This window comes from Miniopterus natalensis, chromosome 5, assembly GCF_054644295.1.
Source record: "Miniopterus natalensis isolate mMinNat1 chromosome 5, mMinNat1.hap1, whole genome shotgun sequence".
Lineage (NCBI taxonomy): Eukaryota > Metazoa > Chordata > Mammalia > Chiroptera > Miniopteridae > Miniopterus > Miniopterus natalensis.
Genome location: NC_142085.1, coordinates 52,594,754 through 52,615,933, shown reverse-complemented (window position 1 = coordinate 52,615,933; position 21,180 = coordinate 52,594,754). Strand labels below are relative to the sequence as shown.

Genomic DNA, 21,180 nt, shown 5'->3' with positions numbered 1-21,180 from the left:
ATTTCATTTTGCCTGGCCAGACATGGCTCAGTGATTGAGCATACACCTAGGATCCAGGAGATCGCGGTTCAATTCCCAGTCAGGGCACATGCCTGAGTTGTGGACTTGATCCCCAGTGTGGACTTGCAGGAAGCAGCTGATCAACGACAGCTCTCTCATCATTGATGTTTTTATCTCTCTCTCCCTCTCCCTTCCTTTCTCTGAAATCAATAAAGATATATTTAAAAATATATATTTCATTTTATTTTTATTTATTTATTTTTAAAATAATTTTATGGATATTTTAGAGAGGGAGGAAGGGGGAGAAAGATAGAGATAGATAGAAAAATAGATAGATGATAGATAGATAGATGATAGAGATGATTAGAGATAGATAGATGATAGATTAGATAGATAGATGATAGACAGATAGATAGATAGATGATGATAGATAGATGATAGATGATAGATAGATAGATAGATAGATAGATAGATAGATAGATAGATAGATAGATGATAGATAGATAGATGATAGGTAGATAGATGTTAGAGATGATTAGAGACAGAGAGATAGAGATAGAGATAGAGATAGAGAGAGAGAGAGATGGAGATAGGCAGAGATAGATAGAGATGATAGAGATAGAGATAGAGATAGAGATAGAGATAGAGATAGAGATAGAGATAGAGATAGAGATAGAGATAGAGATAGAAACATTGATCGGTTGCCTCCTGTATGCTCCATGACAGGGAATGAACCTGCAACCTAGGTTTGTGACCTGACCAGAATTGAACCCCGAGAACTTCTGGTGCACAGGATGATGCTCCAACCCACTTGAGCCACACCAGCAGAACTTAATACTATCAGGTCAAAGAGTAAAAAAGTTATCTGAACAAGAGAAGTAAAAAGTATATTGTAATACCTACAGGACAGTGATTTGAATATTCATTCCTTTAAACTTATAGTGTTCAATTTTATCTCATTCATAATTAGTCTAAAAACAAAATATATGTTGAATGCATTAAATAACTTTTTAGTAATAATGTGACATTTTTAAAAATTTAAATTCAATATTATTTGGCAGTGACTATAAAGAAGAATGTTCTAAACAGTCTTCTTCATCTATACACTTGCTAAGTCACAGTGTTATTCAGATCTTTTGGTTTTTATTAGTATGTCCTGATAATGTTACATTAAAATTACAAGGAGGTTCTTATAAAAGTTAGAAATTTACCATGTGCTATTGACTAATTAAAAAAAAACACATTTTAATGAAAACACTAATATATTACACTATTATACCACACTAATCTACAAACTACAAAAATAGTAATTCCACTCAGATATATAATCCAACTTGATTTTTATGTTTCTAATGAAAGTGGCCTTGCTAATATCAATAAATATTTTCCAATATAACTCAGCTTTCTTCAGAAGGCAAGAATTAATCTACTGCCCAAGTTGAATAGATAAATGGGAAAAAACCCCACAAAACTAAATCCTAAGACTTATAGTTTAACTTGGTTTGTTCTCTCATCATATCTATAAGTTTAATAACAGAAATTCCAAGTGCTGCCCCCAGTATTTTCCTCAATTTAAAAAGTTACATTAAAGTATATTTTATATATCTATGAATATTTTGAATTGTTTAATATTTTCTTAAAAGTTTACCTTTTACTAAACAGGGCCAAGGGTAGAGAGAGATCAAAGATTGCTTTATATATGGTTCCAATAAACTGTAACTGAGAGCTTCCTTACAACAAACTATTACCTTTTAAAAAAAATAGTTTTCACATCTGAAATATCCCAGTGGGTTTTTGAGATTTTAAAAATATACTATTTTGATTTATCTTCAGCAAGCACTTCCTCAAAGCCAGACAGCATGATAGAGACATTCCAGGTACACTGGTACATTGTATTTACAAAACAAATAAATTAAAAAACTCAAGTTTAAAGTTTTAAGCATAAGTCAAAATTATTTATTTTAGAAATTTAGAAATTATGAGTGCTATTATGTAACTATCATTACTGAAAAATATCTGTGCTATAAAGTTCTTATACATCTTCCCCAAATCTTACTCAGTTCTCACTACCCTGAATTACTCTAGTTAGTTTAATGAGGTCATTACGTTTAATAATAAAAAACGGCTAGCTCTAAAAGTTTTTCTTTCCTGTTTATAATGCTATCTCATCATATCTACTGATGTAGAATTCATTTGTTCAACAAATGGTGACTTAGGTCCCAAAGAGTGCAGGCCCTGTTGTATGTTCTTATAGAAAATAATACAATAATTAATAAATAATAATACAAGAATAAACTCTGTTTCTTATACTCACAACTATAAACCTACTTTTGCCCACCCTATGTGTGTATATATATATATAGTTCAATAAATCAAAATTTTAGTTCTTTGTCTTTTCTGGAAATTTATTATCTTCTATTTCATTTCATAATTATTATTGAAAATAATTTTGTCATATGGAAGAAAGAGGATATTAAAAATAATTAATCCTGGGTGTCAAATATTCTAACTATGTTACAGGAATAGTTTGCTATATGTATCTTCTCTTAAATAAAACAAATAAATATTCAATTAAACCATTTGTGGCTCATTCTTTTCATTAACTTTCTAAGTCAAATACACACATAAGCTACAAATCTGAAAAAAATAAAGCCACAAAAGCTTTATTTTATTCATAAAACATTTTTTAAATGTCAGGTTGAAAAAGGATCTTTAGGGAGATGTTGTAGGATATTTCAACATTGATTCAGTAAAAATGTCTATGGGCCATTTTGGTAGAAATCAAGTTTTCTTTTGTTACTTACACATTTAGAAGCAGATGTTTAACTTGTTTTCCTGATTTTCTACAGTAACAGAATGTAGCAAGATGCATTTGTTAAAAACAAAATTTGTAATGACATATGGAGGCACTGATTTACCCTCTCCTCACAGCAACTAAGATTAATGAACAAAGAACAAGTGGCTGACATAAAACATACCCATGGGGGTTCCAACGCCATAACCTTTGGAGTCTATAAGGCCACCAATCTGTGTCAGGTTGCAGTTCCGCTGGGTAACAAATTCGATGGTTGTTGACTCCATTAGGAAAGCATAATCAGAGGTGAGGACTCGCTGGATGCCTTCTTCATTACTTTTGACGAGCACCGACTGCCTCCTGCTACTCATAAAGGCCCACATTTTGTCATACGTGGAGATTTTTGATTTCTGGGGAAAAATAGAATACATGAGAAAGACAATCCTTAGTTTCCATGTGATGCTACAATGTTAAGTTGGAATTGACTATATTTATTTACTCACACTACCTTTAATTATATTATTAATAATAGTAATATCTACACAGACAATCAAAATCTGTATAAAAAGTTTCTCACAGCAGTTCCTCATATTTTTCTAGGTATAGTGCAGATTTATTTAACAAATATGTTAAAAGTGTCCCAGTGTACAAAAATGCACAAGTAGGAAATCACAGAAGGTAATAAAAAGGAAAATAAACAAGATTAATAAGGAGGGTCTTTTGTGCTTATATCTCACATGAGTACCTCATGTGTATAATTTTATCTTTCAACATTACAGTAACATTAACTTGATAGAGACAGGCACTGGACAACGATTGACACTGTAAAACTTTAAGAGGTTACTTTTCCCAATTTGGTTGACTATGAAGCAGATGGCATGTTAACCTCCAAGGATACACAAAGCTATAGGTTGAAAATATGAAAGTAATTCATTACCAATAAGGATGTTACAAGTAAGATTGACATTTCCACTGAGACTCAGTCTGCCTCTGCACCACAGAAAATCTATCATTTAGGTCTACTAGCTAACGAAAGATTTCTGGACCAATAAAACTGAATAATTTTTATATGCAACTGAAAATTCTCAGTGGGGCTTTACTAGGATTTCATTATTAAAGGAGAGAAATGAGTTTTATGCAGAAGGAACTGGTATAACATAAATATGAGAAAGGTTAGTATCTGCTTATGGAAAGCTCATCTGTCAAACCCTTACCATAGGTTAATTCTTACACAAATACAAAATAATACTGAAGCTATAAACACAAGAAGGATATTCATCATACTGGTTGCACTGTTATAAAAAGCTAAAACAGCCAACCTATTTTCAAACAAATATATATGCAATCTTTTTACAGCTTAAGCGTGCTTTTAGTCCTACGTGGGCCAGGTCATAAATGTGATATTACCACAACTTCTACTAAAAGGCAGATACACAACAATATTCTTGCACCGTTTCAATGATAAAATGGGAAGAGAAAACCTAAATTTAACAGGGGGAAAACTAAAGGTACATGAGTGCTATATGAAAACACACATAGCATTAGGGCTAAGAGAGGGAAGGAGTGCAAACCTTTGCTCCCCGGTGAAGCTAAAACATGCTAAAAGGCCAATGGCTCAAGGTTTAAAAGACAGCAGCTAAAACACCTAGATTAAGATTATTAGGATTACAAATTTGGGCTGGTATTGTGACAGGTCAAGTGTCACAAGTACAATAATCAAGTGCTGGTAATAAATAAGAGAAATGAAAGGGATATGTAAGTTTTAATGAAATATTTATTGGAATAATTCAGAACAAGAGTGAGACTGTCATAGACTGATTTGGTTACCCAAATCAGTAACATAATAAGGCTAGTTAGGACAAGTTCACTTCCTTTCAAAGGTAAGAATATTTCTCCTAATGTTTTGGATTAAGTGAGGGCTAAATACAAATAAATAAAAATTAGAGTTTACCTGCAGATTAAAGCTACTTCATATAAAAAATAAAATTGGAGAGTTTTTGGTTTAGTGAATCTGTGACTGATAACAGATGAACACAATTCAATAAAGGATAACACTAACAAATTTTGTGATAAAAGTGCAAACTCATCCATTGAAAATGTAACATCTTTAAGGGAGAGTGATAATGCAATATCAGAACGTGGGTGGCCAAAACCAAGCAGAGAATAAGAAAGTGAACAGAAAGTTATCTTTACCTGTATTGGCCATAAATTGCCTTAATTCCCTGCTTTGCTTCAGCTATAAGAACATTTGCAATCAATGTCTTCCACGCCTATTTAAATTTGTCCAGTGCAATTTTTGCTTTGACGGGGCCAAGCCACTCTTTTATCTAAATTATGTTGCTTGAATTACTCTGATACTCTGTCTGACAAATGCTTGGAACAATTCTAGATATTGACCAGGTTCCAGGTATTGCGAATAGTTAGCATGCAAGGCCATCCTGGATGTTTGCCTTCATCGTAGAAGCAGGGAGAAGCCGAGGAGGTAAGAAGCAGGTTTGGGGATGCAGGCACATTTGCACTGTGACACCGCAAAGGCTGTGACAGGGAGAGCGGGTCAGCGGTGGCAGAGGCAGATGCAGAAAGAAGAGAGTTAAAAGCCCAGAGCAGGAGGCCAGGCGAGAGACAGGGCCTGCTCTAGGAAGTGGTGCTGGAGACGGAAAGGAATCTAAGTATTCAAGGGGTGTGCGTGCACGTGTGTGTGTGTGCACGTGTGTGTGTGTGTGTGTCATGGTTCTTACTTGGTCATTATTGGAAAACGGGAAGTAAAGAAGAGATTTATGTTACCTCCTTGCTTTCTGATTCAACTCGGGAGTCATGGGGTGAGAGGAAAAAAAACAAAACAAAGAGATAAAGTATTTAGGAGGAAAGGCTATATCTAGTAATTTGGAGGTATCTAAGGAACATCTAAATGGACCTGTCATGTAAAGTTAGATATGTGAGTTGGGAGTCCTGTGAAAGTTTAAGACTTTTAATACAGATTTTTAATACAGATTTTTGGAGTCCTCCTGAACGTAGAAGGCAATGCAGTGGGTGAGGAGAAAGATCACAGAGGCAGGGGGGCCCTAGGGTCAGGCTTGGTGCAATTTTGAATTTCAACGGCTGGCAGAGAAGACTGAGTCTGCAAACGAGATATAAAAGGAGTGACCAAAGATTAAGGAAGAAAATCTGGAAATTGTGGTGATGTAGAAATCAAAGCAAGAGAATATTCAGTGAGGAAGTTGATACTTGTAGTGATTTGCCCAAAAGAAAAAAAATGTGTACAATGAGAACAGAATAATGCCTTTGGATTTGGCAACAGAGAGTTTCTTGGTTATTTTAGCAAAAGTTAATTTAGTGGACTGAAACACTTAGAAGTAACATTGAAATAGGTTAAGGAAGGGGAAAGTAAAATGGAACCAGTAAATGCCAGAAAAAAAAATCAGAAAGTAGGTCATTGAAGAAGGGGAGATATAGGGCAGTACATAGAATATTTTGCTTTAAGTAAGATTTGCAAGGATTGAAGAGATTTGAGGATGTTTAAATGATGATGTGGAGAGTTTCTGAGGGAAAAAAGAGCTTTGACATGCCAGAGAAAAAACGATCAATAGTGTAAAGTTTCTATTAAAGTGAGTCTGAAGTAGAACAAAAGAGGATTTAAAATACTGTAATTGGCTTGATCTCTGAGTTCAAAATATTTATATTAAACACATGTAGAATTGTACTTATACTCTAATCTACTGCGTAAGAAAATAAGAAAATAATTAACCTCAGGTAGATTTCTTTTTAATAAAACAGAAAATTGTTGAATGTTTTCAAAGTAAAACAAGCTATAGGATCTCTAAGGTTAAAATTAATTGAAGGAACGGCACAACTTAAAGATTAGGAATCAAAATATATTTAATGTCAGGAAGGAGGTAAATAAAAATACAATTATTCAGATATGACTACACTGAATGTGAAAATTATATGTAAACTTTGAAGGAAGGACTTATTGAGCTGTACTATGAAGTAAGGTTCGCCCGTGGAAGACAGGACATCTTGAGAGAACCACCTGTGCTATGCTGTGCTCGGTCTCCTGTCGCTGTGGTTAGTTTCATTCAGTGAAACAGCCACTCATCACTGTTCAGAGGCGTGATGGGGTCACGGATGGGGGCTCAGCAGCTGAGCTATACAATATGCATAGCTGCCCGGCTGGGCGGGGCTCAGCGGCTGAGCGTCAGCCTAGGATCCAGGCGATCGGGGTTCGATTCCCGGTCAGGGCACACGCCCCGGTTGCGGGCTCGATCAATGACTCTCATCATTGATGTTTCTCTCTCTCTCTCTCCCTCTTCTTTCCTCTCTCTGAAGTCAATAAAGATATATTTAAATATATATATATGCATAGTCTTTGAAGGCCCTCTAACCGCAGAGCTGCAGAGGAGCGAGGCCTGCGAGAACACCAGGAGTGACTCAGAATTTGGGACGCAGCTTGGCTCTGTGCATTGCTGCTGTCAAACTGATTAGAAAAAACTTTCCAGATGAAATGTATTATTTAAGAGAAATATGAAAAATCAAGTCAAGTAATAAGCTAAGTGTGAAATAACATAATTCTCTGTTAAGGAGAGAATTGAGATAATGACAAATTAGAGCATAGAAAAGGTGCTCAAACAGAGTGTAGTCAAGTAAAAGAAATATTAAATTAGTAGTGGAGGGGATATAAAGAGCATCTTGTTCTACTCATTAATTTCACAGATAAGGAAACTAAGGCTACTTGGTAAGAAGAGAAAAATTCCCAGTGAAGGTAGATTTGTAAAAAGAAAAATAATGATAGGATTTATGACATCACGATTTTATAGAACAATTTTAATTATATGACAAAATAACTTTGGGGAAAATGTAAAGCATTTCTACATATTATCCTTAGAGTTCTGCTGTCCATAGCAATTTAGTTAAAGTAAAGTAAATAAATTAAATGACATCTCAGAGATACTGGTTGAAATGCATATGAAAGTCAAGGCACTACAGAGGAAAAGGAATTTAAATTTTCTAAGTAAAACCTTATTTTCTCATGCAACTGAACCCTATCACACTGAATTCTAGAATCAATTTCTTTCCTTTTTTTGTGTGCCTCACATTAAAGACAATTTTCTGTCTCTGTTACATCAAATGGATTTAGGATGTCAATATTTAGCAGTGGTTATTGTATCAAAGTGCTGAGGCTTGTAAGCTGATCTGATTTTTGCTATATCAGCACAAAACAAATACAACCAGTTCATAAAGCAATGCCTTTGTACAACAGCAGTTTTCCTGGACTATGAAACATCAACAAAAGAATGAAAAAAAGATTTTGCTCAAGAACAAACTTACAAAGAATAAAAAATACAATGCTTTTTAAAATTCATAGATGCCAAAGGATTTTGTGTTTTTAAAAGAACATTTAATGTAAACACTTAAATATTTAAAACATATAGCTAATGATTTAAAACTTGAGGATATATACTACTAGCCTTAGTTTCTCACCGAGCTCTAAAGTTTGCAACCTGAAATTATTTGGTTGTTTGCAGATCTCAAACTGGGGCAACATTTTTTCCTGAGCATTTGAGAGAGCAACTTTTAGAATTTGTAAGATATTACTGTACGAATGGTGTTTTGAAATTTTGCTTCTATCCCCTTTGAAAGTTATGAGAGTTAATCAAGTAAGGGTTACTAGTATTCTGCCTGCATTGATCTTTTCTCCTACCTGAAGCAACATGTTTTATAAATACAACATCATCTTCTTTTTAAAAATACCTTTGGCTTAAATTGCTTAAGTACAAATACATCCTTTATCTCTGTTCATTTTGCTTGCTGTCAAGTACAAATTAAAATTTAAGAACCATCTTGTGCTCACTGGATCTGTTTTTATAAATCTGTCAGAAAACCTAAAATATGATAAGAAAATAACATAGTTGTCTGACCTCTGGAACTAAGAATTTAAAACTAACATTTTAAGTATGTTCTAGAGGAAATTTTATTTCCATGACTGAGGCAGAAAAGCTTTAACATATGTCTTATTTGAAATATCATAACCACAAAGCCTTAATAGCACAAAGAAAATACAGTATTAAAAATATATTTTAAAAATACAGTATTATTTTGTAATATGGTTATTATACATAATATTGGAAGTGTTGACTGCAACTCAGATTCTTTAAAAAAGTTAATCGGGTGGTACAACAGCCAAAACATCTTGAAGTAAGCTAAACAGTACTTTACTGTATATTAGAAACCCAGTTCTTTTAATCTAAAACTATTCATTAAAAAATATTTTAGCTCCTAAACCATAATGTCTAGCAGAATTAGTTGAAGTTTGGTATAAAAATAAATATGGTGAAAAAAGATATAAAAAAAGTGACAGTATTTTTTTACTATTTTTCATAATTATCAAAGTAAATTTGGTTGTATTTGGCACTTACTCAAATAATTCATTTTCAATAAATTCCACATGACCAATTTTGTTTCTAACATTAACTTCCATATTTTGTTAAAATGTCATGATAACCTGTCATTTTTTTCTGAAAAAGTCACATGTAATAGTTTTCAAAATGTGGTTTGAAAAAACCCCATACCAAGGTCTCTCTTGGTAAAGGAGAATTTGGCTGAGATTTGCATTTTAATTTTTTATTACAGTAAATAAATTACCAACAATCTTGGAACATATGTGCTAGGTAAGAACAGCTGAGCCCTATCTGGACTCATCTGACCTTGGTCATTAGGAAATTAGAGTTAATTCAGGAAAACAGGACTGAAGCCATATGTGGTTCATATCAAAGGTGGAGCTGAGGCTAGTGCAGTGATCTGGAAACATTTGGTTGTTAGCAAACCTGTCAGTCCTTGGAATAATTCTGGCAGTTTTATCTCAAAGCATCTGCAATCTCTTAAAACAGGATATTTGAAGGGAAGGACAATGATACAGAGGGAGCTTCTCGATGTTATTGAGAGTTAAGAGAGGAATAGGGGAGAGCATTATGACTGAACATAAATATGATGGGCAGCAAGTTTAAAACACCTTGGTGCACTTATAGGCAGTTATTTATTTTAGGGAGTTGAACCAGTATTAGACAGTTCATTCTGCACTACATAGAATCACTGACAGTCTTCCAATCACTGCATTTAATTCTTTAAATGAGATATCTGGAACTTTCCTGGTCAGATGCTTTCTTTTGTTACAAACAGCCGTAATCAGCAATATATTTTATTGTCATTTTGCCAAATTTACTAGAATTAGAAAACTTGACTTCATTTGCTCAATGGAGAACCTTGAATAAGCCACAATTTCTTAGTCCTATCTAAGAAAAAGCTTCCCTAACAATGGCATGGAAATGTTATGAGGAATAAATGAGAAAATCCATATAAATTGAATTTAATAAGTGGATTTTATTCATATTGAAGTTTATATAATCAGTCAATCAATGGAGAAACAGTAACTTATGTCACTGCATTCCTGTATCTATGCCTTTATTTTTTGTATAATTTATAACTTCTAGGAATATGGAAACATGCTACCTCTTTTCCTCCCAATAACCTGAACTGATCATCCTAATGAGCAAGATTAGCAAGAATATCCTGAGCCCTTGCTGAGAGAGCATCATTAACCAATGTGGCTTATAACATGAGACCTTTCCACACAGGGAGCCTCAAGGGCAGAAAGTCCTATTTTAAATCGCAGCTCATTCTACTGAATGATTCCCTTACTTACTCATTTCGCACTTGCTATTTCAGTCCCATATACACTGAGAGCCAGCTTGGGGCAGCGACCATGTGTGGCACTGGGTAGGCAGAGATTAACCTAACAAAGCTTAAAGTCTCCTAATGTGTGACAAGTAAACTAAGGATTATAGAATGGTGTGATAAGTGCCATGACAAATGACAGCTGAGGTATAGCCTAAGCTGATGAGGTGGTGTGACAGAAAGCCAGACGAAGGAGTTTTCATTCCATTAAGATTCAGATCAGTCAGTGTTGCTGGTCTCTCTCATTCCTGTCTGTCATTAAAATTCTGCATTAAGAATATGCGTGGCCAAAAAATATCCACATTAAAATTCTTAAAAGAACAATTGTTCTCACTTTGCCACAACCTGTTCTAGGGTTTCCAAACTTTATTATACATATGATATCTGCAACCTTCTGTACATTAAACTATACACAAAATGGTATGATTTCCCACCATTTTCTATAAACTTATACACATTAAAACATACATCAAATGGATGTTTTGTTTCTAAATAAATAGTAAATAAATGATCTCAGTTGGGTCTTGGGGATCTGAGGGAGATGAGATGAACCATCTGCTGGCTGGACAAGCCCATTTGATTACAATAATCTTAATATGTATAAAGTAATCATATCAATGCCTCTATGAATCATTCACCTAAGGTACATCTTAATTAGAAGAGCACATTCTAGCGTAGGCCTTGAGCGGGCCATTTTCTCCAGCTGGAATGCACTGCCCTTACCTGTGTTTGTGCCTCACTATTTACCCTACTTATAATTCTTCACTTAGCATGGATATGCTTCCTACTTTATTTTTATCCATAGCCTTTAATAACTATGGAGAATAATACATATATAGCTCATTCTTGCGCTTTCGTATCTGTTCAGTTTCTGTCTCCATCCACTATAAGGTAAGCTCCATGAAGTTAGGTTTTTGTTTTGTTTTGGTCATCCTTATAGCCCCTATACCTAAACCAGTGCCTAGAATACAGTAGATACCAGCAGATTTTTATTAATAAGCAAAAAAAATGAATAAATGAATGAAGAAATGCATTCTACCTATTGCGCTGGAATTTAAAAGAGGGATATTAGTCTCAGTCCTGGTGTTACCAAGCTAAGTGATATTTAATGAGTAATTTCATCTTGCTAGAACTCAATTTGCTCATCTGAAGACTAAAAGGGTAACATCATATAAATGCTAATATATCTTTCATTAGAGATGGTCTACATAACTATACATATTTAAAAGAGTAAGTAGGCCCATTTACTTCTTTCATATTCTATTCATGGCTTAATTTAATAAAGAAAAGAATATCACTGGCCTAGTTTTAAAGTAAAGGCACCTTATTGCACTGCATAAATAATTTTAAACTCTCTTCCAATGTTAAGTTGTAGCTGTAACGTATTCATAAAAATACTAGGATGTATTTCACATGCCACATATCTCAGGGATGGGAGGTAGGATGTCTCTTCTTTGTTCCTTCCCCACTTTTAGATCATCACTGCCATACTCCCTTCTAAAAACAAACTGAGGTCCTAAATCCTGATCTTCTAAGACTCATGCCAAACAGTCTTACTACCTGATTCCTCTTACTACAATATTGTATTAATTTTCTGGATATGAACATCATTCCCAGAATATTATAGTACCCAGATGTTTGTTTCTCCTTGGTGATAAAGTAGTGAATGTTTAACAATTGGCTCTCTAGAAAAAGGGGAAAGGCCCAAATTTGTAGTGTTTCTTGGTTTTGTGGTTTAAATATTCCTACCATTGCTTTTTTCAAGCTATGAATGTGATGTCAGCCAAACTATAAAATTTCTGAATATTTAACTTTGCAAGTAGAACAAACCAGCTCCGGTACACCACTGTTTTTCCTTCACTGAACATTCTAAGCTGTTCCTCTATCATTTCCAAGGACTTTCCTACCTTAGTCACTCAAGTCCACAGTCATATAATGTTGTACTTATCAACACTTGAATCTGCTTTACTTTTGAAATCAATTACTAAAATTATCTACTCTGTAATTATATTCTCTTTTATTCCTAGTTTGTTATTGAATTTCTTTACTGGTCACATTTTCCAATCTCACTGGTGCTTCATGCCCATTAATGACCTACATTACAATTCATTAGCTCCTTCTACTTTATATTATGTTCTGGTGTGTGTCCATGGTCCATCATTTCAAATTTATTGTTGCTAAAATCCTAAACTCACTAAATTTTCTCTCTTCTTTTTGAAACACCTAGCCTAACCTCAACCCTAACTAAACCCAGCTATCCACTTCTGACTCTGTATCATGGCAGCACAGCGTTATTGGAAATGATCATAGTACCAAGTGTGAAGCTCAAGTATGTGCTCAACACTACCTAGAAAATAGACCTCTTTCGACTTACTTCCTACAATGCCTATTTCAACTCTCTCTCCTTTTTAAAACTCAAAGCCACCTGTGGACTCATTCACAGAAAAAAGTGAAACTATGTATGGGAACAAATTTGAAGACCAATCCAAAGCCTTCTTATAGCAAAAATCTTCTTATATTGTAGTCTGTTCTCTTTCTGTCTGGAACCCTTCCTCCCACAGAGAATCTTTCATTTTACGGTTTGGATTCCATCACATCTTTTTCTCCCCTGTAACTCCCTTTAACTGACAACATTTAAGCATATATGTCTTGTAGATCTTAACTTCCTTTCCTCTAGTTAACTTTTTTCCCCCCAGAATGATTTTTCTAAATCTCAAACTGGGTCGCTTCAACCTTTACTTTATTAACTGACTTAAATGGCTCCCTGTTACTTCTTAGATGAAAAGTTATTAATAACACAGGTTCTAAAACTCTAGCAGGCAAAGCCCGTTGTCTACATATGTCTTCCTTATTCCTTTATAACATTCTTGCTAACAGGATATACATTTCCTATCTTGTCCTTCATAGCAAGTTAGCCATTTAACCCAATTGTATGCCCAGTGATGGAATTCGAAAGCATTAATGGAGTTTCTGATGAACTCTGCTTGATAGGGCAGATTCAGTTTGCATGTTCCTGTGCCTTCCTAGACTAATTTTATGTTCTCATCGTACATATGCCCAACCTCAGCAGCCTTTAATTATACATTCTATTTAATGATTATTTGGTTAATTTCTGTATTCTTCACGACTCTTGCTGAGTCATAATACCTAGTACAGGTGCTGGCAGAAAGACACTTTATAAATATTTCAACAAATGAATGGAGTACATTAATGAAATGATAAAAAGGCAATCAGCTATGAAACACCAGGTTATTATAAAAATTATATCATTGAAGGTTCATCCCAAGGAAAAATTCAATAATACATTTTTTATTAACTCTGAGAGGTATTAACTATACATAAAATTATTATAGACTAGCTGAAGGAAATACTCAGATCAATCATGAAAATGTATTAAATCTCATTTCCATGCAGATAAGTTTAAATAATAGGCTAATTACCACTAATATTGTAATTTATTAAAGGAAGACTTGGGTCAATATTACTGCTGATAATGTAAATAACACATATTATTAGCTGCTTTTTAAAAACTACTCTTGGCTGAGAACTTATTGTGTGCGAAATGCTGTGCTAAGTACTTTAAGAAAACGATGTTATTTACACAGTCATATCCCTGGTGGATAGGTTTTGTGAGACCCATCACAAAGATGAGAAGAGTGAGATTTCAGGGTAATTAAACATCAAACACAAGGTTTAAGGCAGATTTTTAATTTATATGCTAAAGCAATTTGCTGTGACTTGTAATAGTATACACAATTTTGCTGAAATTGCTTTTCTGTAAATAGTCCCTGTGTTATTTAAGAGTGACTTAGAGATAAGCCAAATATACTTTCTAAAGTAAGTACTATAAGATGAAGCAAAATAGATACAAGATGATAGATTCTTGCTAACTGATTAAACAATAATAAATGTAAAATGAAACACACAAAATACTTACAAAGAAGGATGATATATGCAATGAAACCCAAAGAACACAAAAATAAATCTAACAGAAATAACAAAAGAAAGAAAAACAGAATGGTATACATAGTATGATTGATTTGAATAGTTTTCAAGAACCATACTTTGAAGTTAATTCCAAAAATGATAATTTCAAGTATGTGTTAAGTGATTCCTCAATAAAGCTAAATTTAATCTTCTGAGGGTTATAAGAATAGTTTGAGTATGTGAGTGTGTGTGTGATATGCTGAGAAACTGTTCAACTTCCACTACATCCCCTGAGCAGACTTAAACCCACAAGAAAGTGCAGGAAGAATATTTACAGCAGCTAGAGGCCAATCCCAGGCCAACACACATGAAACGTGAGTCAGAATCCGCCATTTGGCAGCATGGGGTTCCTCCCAGGCAGCAGTGCTAACAAGAATAGGTCAGGCAAGGCGGATATACAGCGATATGACTTTATTACTTTATATGTCTTCCACCTGTATGTATTCTAACTGTAACACTTATGTATTTAACTAAAATTGTTTCCCATGTGACTTCATCCTTTGTTTTGACACAAAACTCTACTAGAAGCTTCTGTCTGTACTTAGAGTGGAGCTAGCTAAGTCATACGTGGCTTTGTCTCTAATTAATACTCATCATTTCCTAGCACCCAATAACCATTACAGCTTAGTATAGACTTTTGAGTTATTTTTTATGTTCTGTCCCAATCATATTCACAGTTTTCTTCTTCTTTGATCCAGGTATTCAGTTTGGTACCTAACTAGTGTTTTTTTTATAGCTCCCCATCTCTGAGTCCCATATCTGGGTGGCTAAAGGTCTGATTGCATTTTATCTCTGCTTGCAAAAACTTAAACTTTCCTTGTCCAGGAGGCTCCACAACAGAAGCGCCCATTCCAGACCTCTCTTTCTCATAAGCAGAGTCAATCAAGAAGAGAAGACTAAATTAATCAAGCTTTTTATACCAGATACATATGTTGTTTTCTACATAGGTCCAGCCTTCAACTTCATTTAATCACAAATAACTTTCCATAGAACTTTCAACTTCTCTTTCAATGGGATGCTCACATTATCAGAGTGGATTGTCAAATATACAGTAGTATATCTTAACACCCCCCCAAAAAGAAAACAGGCTTCCAAAGTGTAGTTACAGAAAGTATGTGTGTGCATTTGTGTGCATTTTTCAATTTAAACAGCCAATTTTATCAAAGTTTAGAATAAGGAATAGCTATTAAATTGAAAAATCTATTTTCCCTCTAATTCATTGAAAAAAGTGCATAAAGTTTTTTTTTTATTATGCTTTATGGAGCCTTTTTGGAAAGTTACCTAGTTAAGTGTGTATAAGTGATTGTCAAATTCTAGAAAGGGGACTCATTTAAAAGGAAAATAAAATAAAGTTAATTATAAAAACTAAAAAGGATAATTATTCTTGGCAATACCAACAAACTTACAAAACAATGTAGATTACTTGGATAGGTATGTAAACCTATCTATACCTACAAAAGCCAAGAACATTTTCTGTTATATGTATATCCATAGCTTTTTATCTTTAAATGTGTTGGCATCAGCCTGGCCATACTGTGGTTGAAACAATTAAGAAAGGTATATCCTACTATTTAAAACACAAACTGACTCACACTCAAAAAGGAACTTTTTAAAATTGGAAATTCATTTTAGATTAAGTTGAAGTTTCAAGGGCACTTTAAAAATTACAACCATAATTCAACCTTCTCAATACATAAGCATGGGAACTCAGCTGTAACTAAAAATGCATGAAATTAGATATGGATGAATTTAGTTCAATAAAGTAAACAGCAACTGAAAATATGGTGCAAAATAAAAATATTAAACCTAACATAGGAATGTGAATAAAAATGCCAATAAACTTTTAAAAAGACAAAAATTATCTAAAATTCTAGGTGATCACCTCCACTTACATTATTAAGTATTAAAATTCTATTAAACATATAAATTAGCAATTACTTAAGTAAAAGTAGATAAATAGCATTAGTGAAAATTGAAGTATAAATAATATAAAACTATCTGAAGAGAAACTAAAGTTCAGTAAACATAAGTTTTTATATACAATATATTTACATAATTATTCACCTTGAGAGTATCATTTTATCCATTTAATTACTATCAGAGAATGTAAAAATGACGGACTAGTTTGCTTTCAGTATTTATATGTAATGATAATTTGGTATTCATTTATGCATTTCAGTATTCTAGGAAAACAAAGTATTTTACTCTGAAACTTAGTAGCTGGGGAGGTAATAATAACAAAAATTATCTAAGTCTACAATGCAATATTATTTGAATTTTGACTGTTTAGCTACTATCTGTACAGCTAGATTTTCTATCCTGCCAAAAAAAGAAGTTTTTCATAAAAAGCATGAGTCTTTTAATTAAAATATAATTTAAAATTTTTTACTTCTCATAAGACTGTTTATGACCATGTCCAGAAAGCACATAGTTCTCTATAAAGGGAAATGAAGCAATAACTTTTTATATGGACATTGTCGAATGCAACATCCAACTAAATGACTATTGTACCTTCAAAATAGTCACTTTGTTTAAAATTTGCTTGCATTTTTAAATTTGTTTAGAATTGCCTTCAGATGTTACACTATGTCTTTTTTGAATTAAAATAATTGGCAAAGAATATTATATTAGTTTTATTAGTTTCAGGTATATAGTATAGCTGAAACTAATAAGGTATTTTTATACCTTATAATGTGATCACCCCACTAATTCTAGTAATCATCTGTCACAGTTCAAACTTATCACACATTATTGATTATATACTATATCCTTTTAAATACTCTCATTATTAACACTTTTAAGTCCTATTAGGTTAAATTTTGCTTTTGAAAATAAATACAAGTATTTGGAGTAAAAAAATGTATATTTAAGCCACACACTATTTTTGTCATTTTTCTAAAAACAGGAATAGCTATAAAGTAAAAGAGCTAGTTCTTATATGTGTGTATAAATGTGTTCTAAAAATAATTCCAAATATTTTTTTTTAGCAATCACAATATCAAAGGCAGTCTCCTGAGGTGTTTCCTTTGTGGAACGGCACTCATTTGCTGTATGCAGTCTACAGTATTTGTACACATAGCCTTTTTAACTTAGAGGTTTTTTTCTTTATTGTATTCCCATTTATTTTACAGAAAAAAATGTTTATATAAAAACTAAATCTGCCTGTAATCTTTTTAATATCTGTGTAGGTAACATGAAGTTAAATTGGATGTTTCAGTTAAGGCACCAAGAAAAAAACTGATATAAAACACTAAATAAAGTGTGAAAAACACAACCATGATGACATTTCATGGTAGATCTAGAAGCAATTAAATGATCCAAAAGAAGACATAAAAAAGAGGTTAACAACAAACATTTTGAGGATAATTTCGGAGAAAGCTATGCATGGTTTAGGTGGGAGAATATGTGGCATGTGCCTCTTACTCCCAAATTGGCTGAGAGGTGACAACTTGGTGAGATTAATCCAGATCCCCTGCAGGTCGACACAGGGAACTGGTGCCCCTCACACAGTCAGAATGGCTGTGGTGGCCTGTGGTGGCCTGTGGGTGCTGGGTGCCCGGCACGCAGGGCGGGCTCCGAGTGAGACGGCAGGGTCGCCCAGAGGGCAGTCGCCAGGGAGAGGCCGCTTGCCTTCCAGCCAGCGTCAGTGCAGCGCTTGCTGCGGTGGGTGTCACAGCCACTCAACACGCCCCTGTTGCTGATTCTAACGAATGTGCAGATGTTGGGAAATGCCACCTTTGCTGATGGAGAGTCTCCTGTTACACCACCCGTCAAAAAGATATGTCAAGAAGGCATCAAAGCAGATGGTAAAGACAAGTTTTTAGATGGCAGTTGGACTGACTTCAGCCCTAAATTTTGGCTGATAACATCTTTTTCACTCGATAAAGGTAACAGAACTACTAGTAAAACCAACTAATTTGCCTAAGCAATGCTACTGAAAAAATATCTATTTGAATGAAGTCAAGGTAAATTTTATTTGTTTTAAAAAGTTGAGGCATATAGCAAACTGAAAACTATTCCTTAAAATCCTTTGATAGGAAAGAAACTCCAAATGTTCAAACATTTATTTCAAACGAAAGAAAATGCTTTTAGAACGCCTCATAGAATATTTTTAAGTACTATTAGTTACTTTAGAATACGAGTTCCATTATTACTAAAATAATTAATTAAAAGTTGAGTTTTCTTTCAAATCTTTCCTAGCAACATTGCCATTTAAAAAATATATAGCTTAACTTATTATAAAGTGGTAGTTATTCATTGCACTCAAGTGAGGTAAGCAAATATGCCCACATATGCCTATTCTTACATTTCATAATTTCCAAAGTCTTCTAAATTAAATATTGATTTTTAGTAATTTTCCCTTAGGAGATTGCATACACCTCTTTAACTAAACATATGACACACAGTGATACAATTTCCTACCTAAAATAATACACAGTGTCCTTGAATGTGTCCACGTAACCCATACACAGCAGACACTGCGGTTGTACAGAAAAGTTAAGAGAAGGAAAGCCAAGGCAGGGTATAGGTGTTGGCAAGAGGACAGTTAGTAATTCAATAAAGGAGTTGAAAATGTCAAAGACTGATGAATTTTTCTCAGTAAGATGTTTTAGGTAGTAATCTGGAAGCCATTGCCTTCCACTAAAAGGCCTGAAATCTGTAACTTCTCTTTATTGCTGCCACTTGGGAAGAGACATTTCTCCTCTTTACCAGCATCTGTTGAAAGCATTTCAAAGAGAGTGAAGTGTAGATGAATGAAGAGCTTTATTTTTTTAAAAATCACATTGATCAAAGGTTAGTAAGCTAGAAGCAGCAAGAGTATAGAATTATAGAACTGCAGTTTCTGAAGATGCACACAATCTCTTATATACACAGAGAGCAAATAAACTTAGAGCATATATAAAAGCTCTGCCAGAAATAACCATTATAATGAAGATAAACCAGGGCACTGTTCAAAAAGGTGAACAAAAGTAAGTCCATGGTACTGAACTACTTTTAAAAAATAGTTTGTTGGTTTAATCTGCCAATTCTTTTTCATTTTTTGTGTTCAGAGAACATGGAGTACACATATAGCTGACCATAAAATTTCCAAAACAAAAACTGATGTAATATATTATTAGATATACATGTTTTCAAAATAACTGCCTGAACTAATTTATCTCAATTAATTTAAACAAGTAATTCTTTCTGGAGTTAATTGAAAATAATTTAACCTAAACCTTCTCTTCTGTAATTTAAAGTAGGAGAGAATTAGTTCTTTTGATATATTTTATTATAACTATGTATATATATATATATATGTATATATATATAATATACACATGCATTTATATACGAATGCTTATGTAAAAATATTATGCATAATGCAATACTTCATAATAATAAATTGTTTAAAATAATTTACCACAAGATTTACATTATAATAGTGATGATTTGGGATATATAAGGTTTTAGATTTTTATGGTTTCATGTCTTACATTTAAGTCTTTTATCCATTTTGAATCCACTTTTGTGTATGGTGTAAGTTGTAGAGTAACCTGTTCTTTTTCAAAGTCCTGAAGCACTCACTTTCAGTAAAATTCACTAAGAATTTTCCCTGAATTCATTAGAACACATAAAATCATTCTGAACAGATAAGCACCCTTAGAAGACATTTTACAATTGGAAAAGCCAAAACAACATTAGATAAGCCATCTACTATTTATGTATATTGTATCTTTTGATTCCGAAGCAGAATTACTTTTAGAATTCAAATCTCCAAACTCCTAGAGTTTATTATTAATAAGTCATCACAAACAGATCTCAAGAGTCTTCTTTGTTATCATTTTTGCCTGCCTCTTGCTGACTATGTCCACAGAAAATATTGTCTACTCTGTTCAATCATGGAAACCCAAACCCATCATTACCTGTTCTGTCATCAGACAGCCCTGCCCCAAGCTTGCTGAAGCCATGAAAGCTGGCTCCCCCTTATTCCTTATGCCTGCTTGTATATTATCAGAGCCGTTCCCTCCTGTACTTAACCCTTTATGTTGTTGCTTGTCATGTGTTCTGCCTCTCCAAGTCTTAATTCCAAAAAGTATGCTTTCTCTTCCTTGGCATTTTCGTCTCTGCTTCTTAAATTACTTATGGATAACGCTAACAAAATTTATGTAAGATACAGACACTGAAACTAAAAAGCATTCCTGAGACAAATTAAATACATTAGTAATGGGGAAATATACTGTATTTATCAAAAGTCTCGATATTTTAAGATGTCAGTTCTCCACATTCCTTAAGCAAATGATCTATAAATTCAATGCAATTCCCAGAAATTTTCAGTAGGCATTTTTATAGAATTTGATATGCTGATTCTAAAATTCATATGGAGATGTAAGGACCTACAAGAGTCAAAATAATTTTGAAAAAGAAGAGTTGGAGGATTTATACCACCTGCCTTCAAGGCATTATAAATAGTCCTGGCCAGGTAGCTAAGTTGCTTAGAGCATCATCCCCATTATGCCAAGGGTGTGGGTTTGATGCTTTATCAGGGCACATAGGAGAATCAACCGATGAATGTATAAACAACAGATAGATTTTCTCTCTCTCTCTCTCTTTCTCCCTCTCTCTTTTTCAAATCAATAAAGAATAATAAATGACATTATAAATCTACAGTGATCAAGAGAGTACAGCAT

General features: G+C 33.6%; 1 protein-coding gene across 1 annotated transcript in view; it reads right to left on the bottom strand.

Moving 5' to 3' along the window:
* GRIK2 (glutamate ionotropic receptor kainate type subunit 2) overlaps positions 1 to 21,180 on the bottom strand; it is a 485,925-nt gene that overhangs the window by 31,050 nt on the left and 433,695 nt on the right. The window contains exon 15 of the mRNA XM_016220206.2: positions 2,979 to 3,204. Within this exon, the coding sequence (XP_016075692.1) occupies positions 2,979 to 3,204 (226 nt within the window). The remainder of the gene's footprint in view (positions 1 to 2,978; positions 3,205 to 21,180) is intronic.